This window comes from Beta vulgaris, chromosome 7, assembly GCF_026745355.1.
Source record: "Beta vulgaris subsp. vulgaris cultivar EL10 chromosome 7, EL10.2, whole genome shotgun sequence".
NCBI lineage: Eukaryota > Viridiplantae > Streptophyta > Magnoliopsida > Caryophyllales > Amaranthaceae > Beta > Beta vulgaris.
Genome location: NC_079208.1, coordinates 5,764,896 through 5,783,735, shown reverse-complemented (window position 1 = coordinate 5,783,735; position 18,840 = coordinate 5,764,896). Strand labels below are relative to the sequence as shown.

The 18,840-nt window shown below is 36.9% G+C and overlaps 2 protein-coding genes across 2 annotated transcripts; both read left to right on the top strand.

The window, feature by feature from the left end:
* Positions 1-349: 349 nt before the first annotated feature.
* LOC104898484 (polyadenylation and cleavage factor homolog 4) lies at positions 350-9,324 on the top strand. The gene is made up of 7 exons (XM_010685568.4): positions 350-1,170; positions 2,622-2,723; positions 3,301-3,561; positions 4,684-4,803; positions 4,911-5,324; positions 5,961-7,775; positions 8,171-9,324. Exons 1-7 carry the CDS (start codon positions 814-816, stop codon positions 8,183-8,185), a joined length of 3,084 nt encoding a protein of 1,027 aa, XP_010683870.2. The 5' UTR covers positions 350-813; the 3' UTR covers positions 8,186-9,324.
* An 8,118-nt stretch (positions 9,325-17,442) lies between these two features.
* LOC130589441 (uncharacterized) lies at positions 17,443-18,278 on the top strand. The gene is made up of 3 exons (XM_057390701.1): positions 17,443-17,586; positions 17,669-17,768; positions 17,838-18,278. Exon 3 carries the CDS (start codon positions 17,850-17,852, stop codon positions 18,276-18,278), a length of 429 nt encoding a protein of 142 aa, XP_057246684.1. The 5' UTR covers positions 17,443-17,586; positions 17,669-17,768; positions 17,838-17,849.
* The last annotated feature ends 562 nt before the right edge of the window (positions 18,279-18,840 follow it).

Sequence of the window (18,840 nt, the reverse complement as noted above, 5' to 3'; positions counted from 1 at the left end):
AGTAAAAAATTCATAAAATAAGCGAGTACTCTCACTATATTTTTTTTATCTTTCCTACTTTGACTTTGCATATTTGCCAATACACTTATTATCCATTAAATATCTTTCATTACATATTAGTAAAAATTATAATAATTGAATATTAATAAAGTACTAATTGAGACGAATCAAACAAGACCCCACATGACTATATTTTTTTTCCTATATATTGAGAAAAATCTAAAAGATTATCTCTAATTGTTAATAGTATCAAAATTATAAGTGAGAAAGATAAAAAATACAACAAATCGGGAGTATTTATTATGACCATCATAGAAATGTCGATCCTTAAATTGTAATTAGGGGTAAGTTGAAGAAAAAATCGAGCTTCCTCATTTCATCTTGAGTAGCAAAATCCCCATCTTTCTTACATTCCCTTTCTCTCTCTCTCCCTCTTTCCTCACTCTCACTTTCATCTTCGTGTCACTCATTTCTCTCTTCATCTTCTTAATTCAATCTCGATTCACATTTCTGAAGCTAGATTTTTGGTGTTAAATCTTTAGAAATTAGGGTTAGGATTTCGATTTCTTTTTTTTTTTTTTTTTGAAATTTTTAAATCTTACTGTAACAGTTTCTGTTCATATATTCGTGTTACATTTTGTTTAGATTGCAATTCAATTCTATTGTAATATTATTTTGATTTTACGTAATTTGGCAAAATTCAATTTTGTATTTTGTAATAGAGAGGATTATACAGTAATCTAGGTTAGAATTAGGGTTAGGGTTTTGATATCAATAAATTTTGTTAAGTCTTGTATGATTTTGTAATTGGATATGGAGAGTTCTCGTAGACCACCATTTGATAGATCAAGAGAATTGATTGCGAAGAAGCCGCGATTAAATGAAGACCAGACCCTCCGGCAATTTCAACAACCGATGCAAAGATCGGCGATTGGTTCGGGTTCGACTCGATTTCGAGCGAATGAGAGAGATAAAGAACCGGACGATCCGGTTCGTGGGGCTTTACAGCAGTTTCAGCAGCATCAGGAGCTGGTTAATCAGTATAAGACTGCTTTAGCTGAGCTAACGTTTAATTCGAAGCCTATTATTACGAATTTGTCGATTATAGCGGGCGAGAATTTGCAGGCTGCCAAGGCCATTGCGGCCACCATTTGTTCTAACATTCTTGAGGTGAATTTGAAATTCGGCTTAATATCAATGGTTTAGTTGCTTTTTAGTATTGTGTATTTGTAATAGTTGTATGTAGATAGTGTTCAATTGCAGCATTGCTAGGTAGGTTAATTCGGTTGTACATTGGGGGCAATCATGATGAGTAAATACGCGTTCTTCCATTTCTTGCCAATTCAATTCAGTCATTGTAAAAGAAAAGATGGGATTAATGAATTGGAAGTGTTTCTGGATTATATAGGCACCTTTCAACATAATTACTGTGTAGCAACTAATAACTGATTTCAGTTTTATGCACTTGTTGTAATTTTGATTTTCGAGTACGAATGATAGTTGTAGGACATTAAAGACTATCATGTGTGCGTGAGTTCTAAATGCTGTTACTTTGTTGGGATGTGAATGTGAAACTAACAAACACAAATATTTTGTTAACATCATAATTTGGATTTGGGAGCTATCCGCTTCAGGGTTGTCCAATTCTTGGAATTTATCCTTCAGTGCTAATACTCGGAGAATTTCATCATGATCCTGAATTTAACACGTTGCATCAGCTTTCCGTCCTTCCCCCTATGTGACCATCTCAATGCAGAAAGTGCTGTTGCTGAAAGTCATTATATCTCATCAAATTAATTTGGAACTGCTGAATGATGCAACTCCAAATATGCTATGTAGTGTGTATAGATTGTCCATCTTGTTTGACAGGATATAAAGGGGTTCTACTTTAAATGATGGTGTTGATCCCTCTGCATAAGAGTACAGGACTTGTTGTCATTTCTACTGTGGTACTTTTAATTTAAGAAGAAATGTGAAGCAGGGAAATTTTTCATTGTATGAAGTAGCTCATCACCATCATTGCGGCATTTATCTGAAAGCGAATTGCAATGCTTGATGTATAATTGATTGTCTATTTGGGCTCAGACATTTCTTTTATCTCATCAGGACTGACTGCTAGAATAGAAATGTCATTGACACGTTGCTGTCCTTGAAAATTATAGTATTTGCCTTTTGAATTTGTCAAGTTCTTGATGTGTATTATTGGACATCTAGTTTTCTTACATTGTAATTGTAGTCTTTTAAGATGTTGTGCATCATAGAGGTGGATCATATGATTGGACATCAAGGTTGTTATAAGGATTTTTAGCTTGATATCATAGATGTCTAGATGAGCTGCATGTTTACTTGGTGTAGCCTTATTTGCTCTCTTTGGCAAGCAAGTAGAAACTGTTGTAGATAAGGAGTGTCATAGTATATTCAGTTTGCTGCTCTTGGAATTTATGTATTAGAAAATCGGGAATATTTTAGTAACTGGGGAGATAGTTGACCTGTAATGGGTGTTATGATGCTCTATCATCGCTAAGAAAGTTGCTTTGTTGTATTCTTAAGAGATGTTTAGTTTAGTATTTCCATCTCGGTGAGGTTTGATTTTGAATATGATATTGATATTCAATCTGCAGGTTCCTACTGAACAGAAGCTGCCCTCACTTTATCTACTGGATAGTATTGTGAAGAATATTGGTAGAGATTACATCAAGTACTTTGCAACAAGATTACCTGAGGTTAGATTGAACACTTTTTAGTGCTTTGTTTTAGTTATACCTTCTGATTTTTATGGTTACACCTTCATGAACCCCCCCCCCCCAAAGTCCTGCTTGTCATGGGAAATATTTGGATGAGATGAGTTGCTTGCTGGTTGTTTTTCTCTTTCCATCTATTTAAAATGTATTGATGGAAATTATGAACTTCTGATAATTTTGATTGTGGTGATGTGTTGTATTTTGACTTGTAAGGCCTCAAACTATGTTTACTTCTGTAAGTTTTTTTATGCAATCTTAGAAATTAACTGATCCTTCTACGCCAGATGAGTGGCTTTTTTTCTTGAGGGATAAGAATGTCTGTGATCTTGATAGTCGATAACTTTTTGCATATCAGGCGATCAGCTAAATTTCTTCGGCTGTATCACCATTTAATAGCTAGTTTTCCTATCTCCCAGTGAAGTGAAAACAATATATCTTTTCATTATGTTACGTGCTTTCTTCTTCCCCTAGACTATCTTTCTTCTTCTTGTTATTGTTATCTAGTATATTCTTTGTCACCATTCTATAAGTTTTTAATTTCCTCCCCTGGATTATCTAGGTATTTTGCAAGGCATACAGGCAAGTGGATCCTGCATTACATTCTAATATGAGACATTTATTTGGGACTTGGAAAGGTGTTTTCCCTCCTCATTCGCTGCAAATTATTGAGAAGGAACTCGGATTCCAGGTAGCTGCCAATGGCACACCATCCGGAACTACGACTTCTAAGTCTGATTCACAGTCTCCGCGTCAGCCACATAGTATTCATGTGAATCCCAAGTATTTGGAAGCAAGACAGCGTCTTCAGCAGTCTAGTAAGGTAAGATCTGCAGCTGGTTCCTGATGGCCTTTACATTCTTGGATTATGCTGAAGGAGAAGTCTTGTTTTGTTCTTGGTTTGAATTCCATCTGTTCAATATTCATGCTTACAGCTGTGTGCAACCAGTATCTTGATGGTTGTATTTGGCTGAGATGCAAGGTGTTGGTGTAGATAGTATTGCACTTCAGTTCTTTTAACAAGAACAAGGTGCATATTGAATTCTAAATGGTGAAAACTATTGGCAGTAGGTATATGCATAATCATATTAAGCATGATTAACCTAAATATGGGAGTTACATGATGTGGTAGATGAACTACAAGTTAAGTATTTTTGTGTCTCTGTAGCAGATTCTGTGTTACTGATATTTATATTGTGTAATTGTGATCAAACTGAGAAGCATAAATATTCCCTTAAATTGGGGGTATGTGTGATGTTCATGAAATTGCGTAAGAAGTAGAAGTCTATATAATGGTACTGTTTGGAGGAAACTGAGTTCTTTGATATGGAGACCCTTGAGATATGGTGGCAACGAGAACAGGGTTGGGGAGCGGGGAAATGGGTGGATTAGGGAAAGTAGAAATTTTTAATTAGCATAAAAACTTGTCATTTGAAATTGGATAGTGCTGCTTCTATTGTGGATTTGACTCAGTTTTTGAAAGCAATATTCTAGTTGTATAAGAGGAGTTGGGCTGTATCTGGACATTACAATCAAATCCAAAAATCAGAAACGCTCATGTGCTTCTGGTTTCTGTTTGCTGCTTGTAGTATGCTGGATTGATTTATCTTCTGATTGATGTCATCATTGATATCAGCTACCTTTATGATATGAAAATATCGTTTGCACATTAATCACCATTAAGTAGTTTAATATCTAGTCATGGTCTTTGTAGCATCTAAATCTAGTGGGAAAAGCCGCAGGGAAATGATAATATTTGGTGAAATTCTGGTACAAAAAAGCTGTAGCTGAACCACTTGTATAGTTGAGCCCAGGCTCTATATCTGATGAACAGCTGTTTTTCCCTTCCGCATATTCAGCTCCTGTTTTAAAATTATAATGTAGATACAACCTCAAAGGTCTTACATCTGGTGCCCACTTCTTTTCTACTTTTCAACTTATGTAGATAAAAGGAACAGATATTGGCCTCGCAGATGTTGGATCTTCTGACGATGTGGAGAGGCGAGAGAGAACTGCTGGTGCAGGAATTGAAAGGCCTTGGATGGATCCTTCAACAAAGATGCAGGTATCATCAGTGCTCATTGTCATCTTATTAGACATCCAATAATCTTATTACTGTATTCTCTTTATTTTTTTCCATTAATGTTTCTAATGGATCCTCCTCCCTGTCAGAATACACGCCTTCAAAGAGAACCACTTAGAGAATCCGGTCTTCAAAAGCAGGTTGGTGCAATCTATGGAGATTACGAATTCCCATCTGGTCTTTCAAGACCTATAAACACATCAGGTGGTAAACCTAGTGGACAGAGATGGCTTGGTGCTGGCAGAGAGGGGGAAGAGTCGGTTTCTGGTGAAAGGAATGGATATGATATTAAGCGTGGGATTCCGAAGTATGCAGTTGCCAGGCCAGCAAGTAGTAGTATTCCGTCAGTGCAGAATCAGCCAAGTGCTGGTGAGATGTCTGGGAGCTGGAAACACTCCGAAGAGGAGGAGTACATGTGGGATGACTTGGGCACCAAGGCAATGGATCCTGGTGCTACAGCTGTCATAAAGAAAGAAATTTGGTCTGAGGATCTCGAGAAAGTGGTAAGATATCCAAAGATCAATCACCATAGTAGCTTTAATACTATAGGTCCTTGTTGAATGAGCTTTATGCTTGATTGTGAAAATGACTGGATGGAGACCGGATAGAACATGCGATGTTAAGGACTTGTCTTTTTGGATGAGTGAATATCTTTCTTGTTAATTTGGTATATGATATTCTTTTCTTTTCAATATATCAGACTGCTTCCGAGTGATGAATATCTGGTGGTTACAATGGTCCTATATCCTTTCTGTCTGGTGGTCTGCTAAAGGACCTTAAGAAAATGGAGCTTGAGTTATTTATATTTGCTTCTATAATCCGATATCATAGTTTACTGCCGTATTGTGAAAGCTCTTTTGTGCATGCTTAACTGTGATGCTGTTGTGTATTTATCCATATGCAGTAGCATGCTAGATATTTCAGATAGAAGCAGTAATCGAAGGAGCATTCATTTTAGCATTTTATCATGTATAAGAGTGCATTTAATAGATGTTTATAGCACTAATTCCTCTACTTGCCAATTAGAAAGGTTTCTCTTTCCAAAAATTCTGCTGCTTGTCTCAATTCTTTTTGTTTCAGATATTTGTGTGCTAGATTATACATTCACAGTCTTTCTCTCTGTGGATCACAATCTACAGGAACCAGGTGGGTACCATCCTAAATGGCAAAGCCGGACTGAAGTCAGGTCCAATTTTGAGAGAGAACATTCCGCCGATACTCTTTCTTCTGAACTGAAAGAACAAGTGCCATTTGGACACTCAAGGTCTTCCCAGTGGAAGATGCAAGAATCTCACCAGGGCGATAGTACAAGTTCTTTGTTACAGCAAGCGGGAACCCACTCCGTGATTGGTCCATCTTCAGCTAAAGTCTCTAGTTTTGGTCTCCCTACTACTGTGTCAGCATCTGCAGGATCTATGGCGCGTCATCCATCTCTTGGGCAATCTGTGATGAATCAGCGTCCACCTTCTCCTTCTTTATCTAAAAGGGATCCTCGTCAAAATCTTGCTGAGAAAGATCATTTGAGATCTTATCCCTTGGTTCGATCTGATCCCAGAACAGCTTCGTTCTCAGGGCAGTTAAACACAGGTGTTCGTGATAAAAGTATTCAGGACTCTGCACCCAGTCGGCATCAGAATATTAATGTGCAAAAAATGCAAGCACAAACTCTGCAGAAAACACCTTCTCCTACACCTTTTCAACAAAGGCATCATGTTCCATCTTCTGAACAGGTGTCAAATTCAAAGGCTGAGCTTTCTGATATAGTTCAGAAAGCTCAGAAGCTGCTTGGTTCCTCCTCATTGAAGAAAGGTTCCTCATCAGATAGTATGAATCCAGCTGCTGTTAATATGCAAGGGCAGGCAAATGTGAGTAGTTTACTGGCTGCTGTAATGAAAAGTGGGTTGCTTTCTGGTAGCTCTCTTTCTGGGCAGAGTAAGATTCAACCTCCGGATTCTCTCACTCCACAAGCCGCTCTTATTAGTTCCAAGGATGGTTCCACATCTTCACATCCTCGTGATTCTACTGTTGCTGTCTCTCAGAATATGGTAAAAAAGCCTTTGCTGGTGCCTCCAGTCTCTTCATCTCCTATGAGTAGTACATTAGCACAAACTTCGAATGCTGCAGCTGCCAAGTCAAACCCTCTTTCTATTTTAAGCACATTGATATCAAAGGGATTAATATCTGCACCAAAAACTGAAGCACCTGCTGCTGTTCCTCTGAAGTCTGAGGACCTGCTTCAAGAAAAAAGTCTTACTGTTGTTACTGTAACTAAGGATACATGTCCATCAGTTTCCAAAGTTCCTGCAGCTCTATCTGAATCTTCTTCTGAGAAGATTTCATCCTTGGAACTTGACAGAAAGAAATCTGACTCAGTTCAAAGCACAAAAGAAGAGGCTGAAGATCTCATAGGATTTGAATTTAGGCCCCGTGTGCTCCGGGATCTGCATCCTGCTGTAATTGACAGACTCTCTGATAACATGCCACACAAGTGCACTGCATGTGGTGTCGAATTCAAACTGCAAGAAGGGCTTGCTAGACATTCTAAGTGGCATGCCTTTAAAAATTCGATACAAAATCGCTTGAATAAGCCGTCAAGGAGATGGTATTCAAAACCTTCTGACTGGATTGCTGGGAAGGCTGAATTTCCATTTGGTTACAACTCCACTAGTCTCGTGGAAGGGTCCAGCAGGGTCAGAGAAGAAAATGAGAAATTGGTTCCTGCAGATGAAAGTCAATGCGTGTGTCTCTTATGTGGTGAGCTTTTTGAAGATTTCTACAGTCAAGAGAGGGATGAGTGGATGTTCAAAGGAGCAGTTTACTTGTGTACCCCATCTGGAAGCACTGAGGAAGGAGGATCTTGTAATGAGAGTGGTTCGCAAAAATTGATTGTGCATGCCAACTGTATGTCAGGTGATTCAGGTTTTGGCTTGGCATCTATCAGGGGTATTAAAGTGGTAAGTTTAATCTATAAACTGAACTTAGCAAACATGTATGTTTTTCTTAAAATATATTTTAATTGACTATCTACCTCATGAGTTGATTGGACGAGTATCTTATAGTGCCTTCCTGAAAAGGCGTTGGTTCTAGTTACCATGTGAATCTTGGATAACTTTGAGAACTTTTTTTGTCCTCGAACCTTGTTTCAGTCATATAGGAGCAAGGGTTTTAACTGCGAGTAGCTTTCTGTTTGTCTTCAGGATCAATGCGTAACCTAGTATTAAATATGCCATATGTGTGTTTATCTTCAGGATTGACTCGTAACCTAATATCAAATCAGCATACATGTGTTTATTGTACAATTGAAAAATTTCTTCCTCTGATTAATTTATTTGAAATTTCTATGTTACAGGAAAAGGTTACCTAATTTTGTTAGACAACCTTACCTGCAGACTACAGTAATCCCAAAAGGTCCTTCTGGGATGTGAGGAAGAGGGTGGTGGCCTCAATCGGTTCAGGGAGCTGGTGACAAAAGGACAAAGGTACAGGAATACCTTTTGAATAGCTTTGCACCATGTATCTGCCTTCTCTATTTTTGCAGAGGAAGTTATGCAATGGGATGTTGGTGTGAGAGCTTCTACCTTGTTTCCTCTGAATTTGTCTGGTTTTGATAGTTGTGACTTGTTAGAGTTCCATTGAAGTAAATATATGGAAGAGCTAATAGCGCGCATATCATCTATTTGGATTGAACTTTCCCCCATGGATATTTTGGCACGGTTGAAGTGAGACTGCTACCTTCAGCACTCAGTGTCCATATTTTAGTGCTAGCACAACAAACTGAAGGTAGCTCATCTCAACCTGTCACCGGAGCTGTTGGCATGTGATAGATTGTTTTGACTGTGGAATGAGCTAAATTTTGCCCGTATGTTTTCTCCCCCTTTTTACAGACTTGTTTTTGTTCCTTCTCTTTGTGTTTCTTTTTTTTCGGGGGGTGGGTGGGTGGGGAGGGTGGTTCGTTGTTGTAGTCTGACGTAGACGTGGAGGCGTAAAGTTTGCTTTCTTAGCTTTTGAGGACTCTGTTTTGGAATTTGTAGTTTACAGAACCATGTAACATTTATAACCCCATACCCCTCAAAAAAAAAAAAAAAAAAAGGAAAAAGAAGAGAACAAGAAAAAAAGAAGAGGAGAAATAGCTCTTCAACAATAGATAGGACGTTTTACTTTCACTGATGCATGCTGGTTATCATGTTTGTGTCAACTGATATGCTTTTGTTTTGCTCGACTTTGAATTTGTTTTTATTTGGTGGGTTTCGGTCTATTATAAGTAATTTATCATATATCCTGATGTATCTTGAGTATGTCACACTTAAGGCTATTTTTTACTCGTATTGCTCATTTGAAATAATCCAAATGTACTAAAAATGAGAGTTTAAATGAGCAAACGAGCAAAAATTAGTCTTACCGGATGTATGATGAATCAACTTAGTCTATCATAGAAGAGATGAACTCAGCTGCAACTGCAAGTGGAATGTTGCTGCATTTATAATGTTATTGCTGTCTTGCTGACGTGCTTGCATGTTGTAACTTTCTGTTTTGGGGCTTGTCTTTATTTTCCGTCCTTCATCTATTATACCCAACAACAAAAACAACTTAATCCAAATAATTATGTTATTGTTATAATAATCTATTCTTAAGTGACAGGAGATGTATTTTCTTGACCGTAATGGGACCATAATGAGTATCATAATTGATATCAAAGCAAAGTATAAGAGGGAGTGAGGGATGTTGAGAAAAGTTCATGATTAATCGAGGGTGACTATTAAGTAAAAAATTGTCTTAGATGGTTATGTTTTCTCCGAAAAAGAAGTACCATGGTGTTGTGTAATTTCAAGAGCAAGTTCTAGGTACTATGCGAATTTGGCTAGCTCACTAGTCAGTAGTAACTAGTAACACATCCATCCATTGCAAATATGATCTTTGAGCAGTATACAGTTGCGTCATAGTCTATGTGCTCAAATCATTAGTAAAAATGGTTATTTTTCAATTTTGAAACTGGATTTTGGCTTGTTTGAGATTCAGAAAATCATTTGAAATTTCATCCTCTCTTTCTAACTCTTTCTCCTTTTTTATGATTTTATTCCCTCTGTCCCAAAATGTAGTTTTCATTTCTAATTTGGAAGTTAAATTTTAAAAACTTTGACCAAATATTCTTACTAATGTATACAAAAAACATATTCACGAGGGGTCTGTCAAGATTCGTCTCAATGAATAAATTTGTAATATCAACTTTTTTATATTTTTTACTAATAAGAAATATAAGATATTGTAGGTTAAAGCTACGTTTTGGAGACTGTAAAATAAAATGGGAATTATATTTTGGGACGGAGGGAGTATTAATTTCCCCCTCCACTGTTGCTTTTAGTTGAATATGTTAAAGTATTGATATCACTTATTGCAATTATTATTTCCATTTCATTAGAAAAGCTTATAGCAAATTCTTATAAAAGATGGTTTTACATTAATCTTAAATTCAAACCCGTTATTCATTATGCATTATCCATTACTTTGACATTACCCAATTTTCTTCTTGCACTCCACACTTCTTTTCATTTTTCTTCTACGCCTCTTCAAGAACATCCTCATTTCTTTAGCTTTCATTCCCCATTTCAAATCAGAGTACAACTTTTGCCTTTTTCGACTAAGATCTCTTTCGATATTCCAATTTTGCTTCTACTTTCCTATGTTCTTCAATTTACATTCCTATAGAACCATCAAAATTCAATTCTAAAAAAAAAAAAACTATCTTCTTCGTATCTTTTTCTTGGCCACCTCACGCGCTCTTTCTGATCTTCTCACCACATTCACCAACAATGCAAACGACACATTTGTTGATTTAACTTTATTTTGTATACGTTTGTGGGTAGATGAACAGGGGTGAAAAACAGAGGAAGATGAGAGAGAATTTGGGGTTTTCAGCATGAGATGCCACAAAACTTTTTCATTTGATGGAACTGGATTTTAATGGCAATGAATTTTTTGCTTTCAACTATGCAACTTTATTAGAGGTTCATTTATATAGGAAGATTTGCTTGAGATATATTTGAACATATTCTCATTGGTAATTAAGGGTTACTAGGTATTGGTTTTTAGGCTACTAGTTATAGTTTTGGGTTAATAGTAAAAGTTTTGAGATGATATTAATGATTTTCTAGTTCTTTATGGTATTTGGATAATTAGTTATGATTATTAGGTTAGTAGTTTTTTTTAATTATAACTTATGGTTTTCAGGTATTTGGCTATAATTTTCATCGTAATATATGATTTTGGGTAAATACTTATGGTATTCTGGTTATTAGCTATAAGTTCTTGGTTAATAATTATGGTTTTTGGTAAATTGTTATATTTATAAGGTTAAGAGTTATGATTTTTTTAATTAAAGTAATTGTTTACACGTAATTAATTATAGTTTTCATGTTATTAATTATAGTAATGGTTTTCTTGTTTTTTTTTTTTTTTTTTTATGGTTTTCGGGTTCAATTATTGTTTTGGATTATTAGTCATAGGTTTGGGTACAAAGTTGTTATTTTGGGTTTATAGATATGGGATTTTATCTGATTTTATGATTTTGGGTTGAGAATTATGATTTTTTGGTTAATAGTTATAATTTTTGGGTTAACAGTAACGATTATATGATAGTTATGAATTAAAATTATGGGGTTAAAAATCACGATTTTTGGTCAATAGTTAAGGTTTTCTAATGGTTATTGTTTTGAGGGAAAAGTTATGATTTCTTCATATATGACATCAATTCATCAACCATCTAACAATTAATAAACTATTATCAGGCAGTCTGACCAAAGACAACTCAAAGTTCTTTATTAATATCATGTTCTTCATCTTCTATCATTAAACCAAGCACTAAACATCATCCTGCACCAATTTCTTGTGAAAAAGATCCAATCTAATCATTTTGCAAAACCTAATGTTAGCACAACTCCTAAATGTCGATTCTAGTGTTGGCCAATCCAGTTTAACCCGCCTCTTGGACCGTGTGGGGTGAGCCCACGAAAAGCCCCGTCCAGTCTGGCTCGAACAATGAAATTGGTGGCTAGACTGTGGACCAGATTTTTTAAGTTCATCCCACAAAAATCCGCTACTAAAACCGCTTAAAAATGTCTCACGAGACTGGTCCTGCCCGGCTCATGAACCTAACCAACCTAATTCAAGTAATTTATTCAATCAAATTGTGTATATTTTAATCAAATTGTATATATTTTAATCAAATTGCATATTATAATTCAATCAAATTCAAAAATAATGAAATTATTCATTAATATTAATAATTTTATATATTTTTAATTAATTTTAAAGGTTTTATGTAATAATAATAAATGATTTCAATAATTAAATAATTTTGAAAAAAAAATTCTCATACCGGCCTGACAACCTGGTCCAGCTTGATAGGCACACGAAACATCAAAATCAGTAACAGAACGGCGTGGGTCAAGATTTTTCAAAACATTGACCAGCCCGCCCAAACCATGAATTTCACGATCCGGTCCTATGTCGTGAAATCTCAGCTCGACCCGATAGGGACTGTATACCAGCCCGCACTAGTGGCCATCTCTAGTCGATTAAAGATTCCTTAGATTGTGAAGAGGAGCTTGGAACTTTCACCTCAAGTTTCAAATTTACTCAAAATTGTTAGGTTTCTGGTTTTAGGATTCTTTTTTAGTTTAGATTGAGATGTTTTTAGGGTTGTAAATGTTCATGAATGAGTGCTCGAAAAGAACTATTGAAATAATGTTTTAAGAAATATGGTTGAACTAAACATTTGAGGATGTTAATTTCATTAGAAAGAGGGTTTCTTTTATAGGAAATTCAAGTTGGCTGTTAGGAGTTTCGTGATTGAACTCATTTTTTTTATTATCAATGTGACATTTACATATATTTTGCGCTATACATAATAGTTTAGATAATACCAAATTTTGCAAGTTCCTTAGCATTTTAATTTTGCAAGTTCCTTAGCATTTTAATTTTGCAAGTTCCTTAGCATTTTAATTTTGCAAGCTACATATATTATCATATTTTTAATTTTTATTGTCTTGTTCAATGTCCAGTAGAAAATTCCAATTCTTAAAATCCAAATTCTACAATGGAATCGAACTTGTGAAATTCAAACTTTCTCTATTTTCCAAACAATAGATTTGGAATTTTATTGTCACATTTCAAAATTTGAAATTTGAATTCCACTATTTGAAATATCAGTATCCAAAACACTAATGGCATAATTCTCAAACGAAAAGGTCAAAACAATTAAACTAATATATAAACCTTTCATATCTTAATACTCATAGGATGTGCACGCATTTTAGTGAAAAGTCTGAACAAAGTAAAACTTTAATAATTTTTTTTTACATTACAAAAATTTGCATTAATTAAAAACGAAATTACAACCTAATGATATTACAGGTAAATATACATGCAATATAAAGCAAACAAACATTAAGGTGAACTTTACTTGCTCTAACATACTCTATTAAGAAAAACCAACTTATTGCTGATCCAATCCAAATGCACCTTATCTTGGGTGACTTTTAGTGGTTTTGGGTAATATGGCTTGTCGAAAAAGAGCTAATATGATGAGAGAAAGGTTGTTGAGTAGCTGAACTCAAACAATCTTCAGAGATTGATATAGATCCCAATGTCCTTGTGGAATTTTCTTCCTGGTGTTCTATTGATTGAGTTAAAAAAAAGCCACATCCTTTGGTGATTTTGACCCTACTTCAAGGTTACTTAGAGTTTTGCCCTGTAAGGTTGAAACTCCAAATACATGAAGGTCGAAACGTTCCCCAAATCAAATTAAAATGCATGCCTACCACAAGATGAATTTTTCACAACAAGAATCCGCGTATTTAGCGTCTGACCTTCGCGTCAGCCTAACAAAACAGACGATATCCGCGAAAATAGCGTCCGTATTACAGTCAGACGGTAAATAGCGTCCGCTCTAGCGTCCGATTGTTCTGCAGACGGCAATTAGCGTCCGCCTCTGCCTATCAGCGTCTGATTTTTTGGCAGACGCAAAGTAGCGTCCGTCAAGCGGACGGTAAAGTCCATTGGCGGACGCTATTTGGGCGGATATACCAAGCACTCATCGACCCCTCCCCAGAAATTTTCGACCACACTTCCCAAATCTACGAAAACTGCCTATCAGTCCTCACTCTCTCATTTTCGCCGGCCACTGCTTTGTCTCTCTCTTCGCCGGACACTTCTACCGCCGCGACTCGCGACTTTGCCGCCGGACACTCCTACCCCTGCCGCTGCTTTCTTTCTCTCTTCGCGTGGCTCTCTCTTTACGTGGCGCCGCAGCTCTCTCTTCTACGGCTGATACGCCGCCGCCGCGGAGCCGCCGAGCCGCCGCCGAGCCGCCGCCTCCTTTTCTCTCCCTTCTACAGTTGTTTAAGGTATGGATTTATACTTTAATTTTGTTGATTTTTTGCTTGAATTTCTTCTTGTTAATTAGGGTTTTTGGAATTTTTGATGTATAGTTGTTCATAGTTGTTGCTCATAGTTGTTGTTGTTGTTGTGTGTGATGATTGTTGTTGTTTTTAATTGTATTGTTGTTGTTGTTTTTAATTGTATTGTTGTTGTTGTTTAATGAATTTGTTGTTGTTTTTAATTGTATTGTTGTTGTTGTTTAGTGAATTTGTTGTTGTTTTTAATTGTATTGTTGTTGTTTAGTGAATTTGTTGTTGATAATTGAACATGTTAAGTGTTGTTGTTGTTGATAATTAAATATGTTAAGTGTTGTTGTTGATAATTGAATATGTTAAGTGTTGTTGATAAAAGAACATGTTTAGTATTGGTGTTGTTCATCAACTTGTTTAATTTATTCATAATAATTAGTGAAGTAATGTTATTAATGTTACATGCTTTAGATAAATTGAGTGATTAATTTATTACACTTATATTTAGTTGTATCGAATTGAATTGATTGTTTAGTATAATAAACTTAGTGTATATTTAATATATGTGCACTATATATTTGTGAATTTATTTATTATATAGTGTTGTTAATCTTTTGGATTTGTTTAGTAATTCTTAATTATTCATAAATTGTCTACTATTTGTCCACTACATATCTTACGTACTTCCATTAACAAGTAGTGAATATAGTGAATTGATACTTGCTAGTTGTATGTAGAGTTTTAAATTATGAAAAGGAAGGAACGTAGCTGGATGTATGAAAGACTTGATGGGCGTGCCCTTAGAACTGAGTATGTGAAAGGAGTTGATAAGTTCATTGAGTTTTGTTTACAACATCCTCATTTAAATGACGGTGATAAGATAAAATGTCCATGCATGAGGTGTAATAACTTGCGTTATTTGGATGTGGACACGGTCAAAGTACATTTGTACAGTAAGGGTTTTAAACCGAATTACTTTGAACGGTTATGTCATGGTGAACGTGCTACGGGGTCCTCCTCATCTTCTGCTCAGTCAAATCCATATGTGGATATGGTTGTGGATGCTTTAGGGAATACTGAAGATCATGCCATGCTTGCCGGTTCAAACTCAGTTGAAGAAGAACCAAATGGTGAAGCAAAGAAGTTTTTTGACCTTCTTAAGGCGGCCGAGAATCCCTTGTATGAAGGGAGCAAGATGTCCGTGCTGGAGATGGCTTCTAGAATCATAAGTTTAAAGTGTGAGTATAACCTACCACACAGGTGTGTTGATGGTTTTCTTAGTTTATTGAATGAGGTGATACCCCAGAACAACAACATGGGAAGAACTTTCTACGACACAAAGAAAGTTCTAAAGGGTTTGGAGCTTCCTCATGAGAGGATACATGCATGTCCTAAAGGTTGTATGTTGTTTTGGAAGGGCGATGCTCACTTAGATAAATGTAGTGTATGCGGTAGTGATCGGTACAAGAAAACTTCTAAGGGCAAACTTATTCCTGCAAAAGTGTTAATGTACTTTCCAATCACACCGAGGTTGCAGAGGTTGTTTGCAACTAAGAATATCTCTGAGAAAATGACATGGCATGCCGACAATCCTCGAATGCAGGTACCTTAGCACATCCAAGTGACAGTGAAGCATGGAAACACTTTGATAGAACCTTTCCCGATTTCGCCGCGAGGCTCGAAATGTTAGACTCGGGCTGTGCACCGATGGATTTTCTCCATATGGTAAGTTTGGAGGGCAATATTCATGCTGGCCAGTTATCCTCACACCATACAATTTGCCTCCATCCATGTGCATGAAGAAACCATTCATGTTTCTTTCTTTGCTCGTTCCGGGACCTAAAAATCCCAAAGGAAACTTGGATGTGTTTATGCAGCCTCTAGTTGAAGATTGAAGCAGTTGTGGCATATTGGGGCTACGACCTATGATGTTTCAAGGAAGCAAAATTTCAACCTTCGAGCATCGTTGCTTTGGACAATTAGTGACTTTCCTGCGTATGGTATGTTGTCCGGATGGTCTACTGCTGGAAAGAAGGCATGTCCTTATTGCATGGAGAAAAAAGGCATTCTGGCTTGAACATGGGGGTAAAGTGACATGGTTCGATTGTCATCGACAATTTCTTCATTCTGACCACCCATTTCGAAGGAATAAGACTGCTTTTTGTAAGAATAGGGTTGAGAATGGCGTAGCTCCTCACATAATGTCTGGAGAGGAACTGTGGCAGTGCGTGAAGGACTTACCTAAAGCAACTGATGGTCCCGAGGCGCTGAACCGATTGAAGAAGGATAAAAAAGGTTGGTTGAAACAGAATATTTTGTGGGAGCTTCCATATTGGAAAGATTTGATTATCCGTCACAACTTAGATGTCATGCATGTTGAGAAGAATTTTTTCGACCAACTCATTAACACTGTGATGGATGTGAAGGGTCAAACTTCAGACACCCTTAGTGCAAGAAAGGATATGGCACGTGTTTGCAAACGCGGGAACTGGAGCTTGTTGATGATGGTGTGGGGAATTTGGCCAAGCCTAAAGCACCTTACACACTCGACAAGGCTCAGAAAAAGGTATTTTGTGAGTGGGTACGTGACTTGAAGTTTCCAGATGGCTTTGCATCGAACTTGAGTAGATGCGTGGATCTTAGTTGTAGTAAATTGCAAGGATTGAAGAGCCATGACTGTCATGTATTCATGGAGAGGCTGTTGCCGGTTGGTCTAAAAGAATTGCTTCCTTTGCATGTTTGGAAGGCGATAACCGAAATAAGTCAATTCTTTCGAGACTTGTGTGCGTCCACAATCAAAGTCAGTGAGATGAAGCGCTTAGAGAACAACATCGCTGAGATCTTATGCAAGTTGGAAAAAATCTTTCCTCCATCATTTTTTAATTCAATGGAGCACTTGCCGGTTCACTTGCCTTATGAAGCAAAAGTTGGTGGCCCCGTCCAGTATAGATGGATGTACCCTTTCGAAAGGTAATTGAATTTGTTTTAAGTGTCATACAATACTGAATTCATACATAAATGCTAATCCTCACCTTACTGACAGGTTGCTTAACCACTTAAAACGTAAAGTGGGAAACAAAGCACGTGTTGAAGGTTCAATATGCAATGCCTACGTAACTGAGGAGATAGCGAACTTCTGCTCCAACTACTTTCAACCCGGGGTTGACACAAAATCAAGGGACTTAGGAAGAAATTAATCCTGATGTCGTAGCACACATGGTCTTGGTGTCCCCGAGTTGTTCAGGGAAGACTGCGGTCGACCGGGAACAGATGGACGTTTGCGATGGTTGCAAGACAAGGAGTACGATCGAGCACATCTTTACGTACTTGCAAACAGTGGCATCTTAAGTGATTATGAAAGGTAATTTCGTGAGAAGTTGTAGACCCATTGTGTTACATTCTACTTGTCCTTTGCCTAACGTGTGTGACATTACTTACTCAAGGCGATTCGAGGATTATATTGTCAATTCAAGACCGAACATTGCTAAGGATGATGTGTGGAGCAAATGCGAAGCCGAGTTCCCTAGTTGGTTCAAGACAAATGTGAGTTTCGTACATTATTTGTTATAACCATTGAGATTCCTTCATGAACTAACTTAGTCCTAAAATCAGGTCCTTGGTGCCATGACAAGTGACGATGTCACTCGAGCTCTTGCTATGGGTCCTTCCAGACAAGTGAGAACGTGGAATCAGTTCTTTGTGAATGGATATAACTTTCATACACAGGAATATGGCAAGAATAAGTCAACTATGAACTATGGTGTATGTGTACAAGCTGCTGATAGAGCTGATTACTTTGGCATTTTGGAGGAGGTTATTGAACTGGTGTACCATGGTAATTTGGCTGTTTATAAGACAATTTTGTTCAAGTGCAATTGGATGGACTCGGACAAGGGTATGAACATTCATGAACAGTACAAACTTGTGGAAGTCAATCACACCAAGAAATACCCAAAATATGATCCGTTTGTATTGTCGTACCAAGTTAGCCAAGTATACTACGCGCCGTATCCCAGTCTTAGGAGGGATAAAGTCAATGTGGGCTGTGGTTAAAAACGAAGGCAAGGTCCGAAGTTGATGCCCCGGTTGATTTGGATGTTCTCCAGGAGGAAAGAGTTGATACCGCTGCAGTTCTTTGTGCTCCGGATGAGATACCAGATTATGATGCTGGTGACGACAACAATAATGATGAGATCATGGAATTTGAGGCGCCGAATGAACAAGGAGAACCAAGTGATTATGAAAGCAGCGACGAGACTGGTGATTTGAGTGACGATGATGATGACGAGGATGATTTGTTTGATGACGTTTAGTGTATTTTGTTACCTTATGTAGTTTGCTTTTGTTGTAAGACAATATGTTTGTCATTTTATCGCTAGTGCAGACCTCTATGTGTAAGACATATTATTTATTTTTATTATATGTGTTTTAGTCATTTAATATGTTTTTAATTTGAAGCTTTTTCCAAATTGATTAATTATGTGATTTTCAATATTTTGTACTACGGTTTTATAATTTGTTTATGATTAATTTCATAGTTTATTGATTATAATATGTGATTACTTTCAAGCTTTTGCAGATGTCATCGGTACCGGATCCGGAGGTGGTCCTCGTG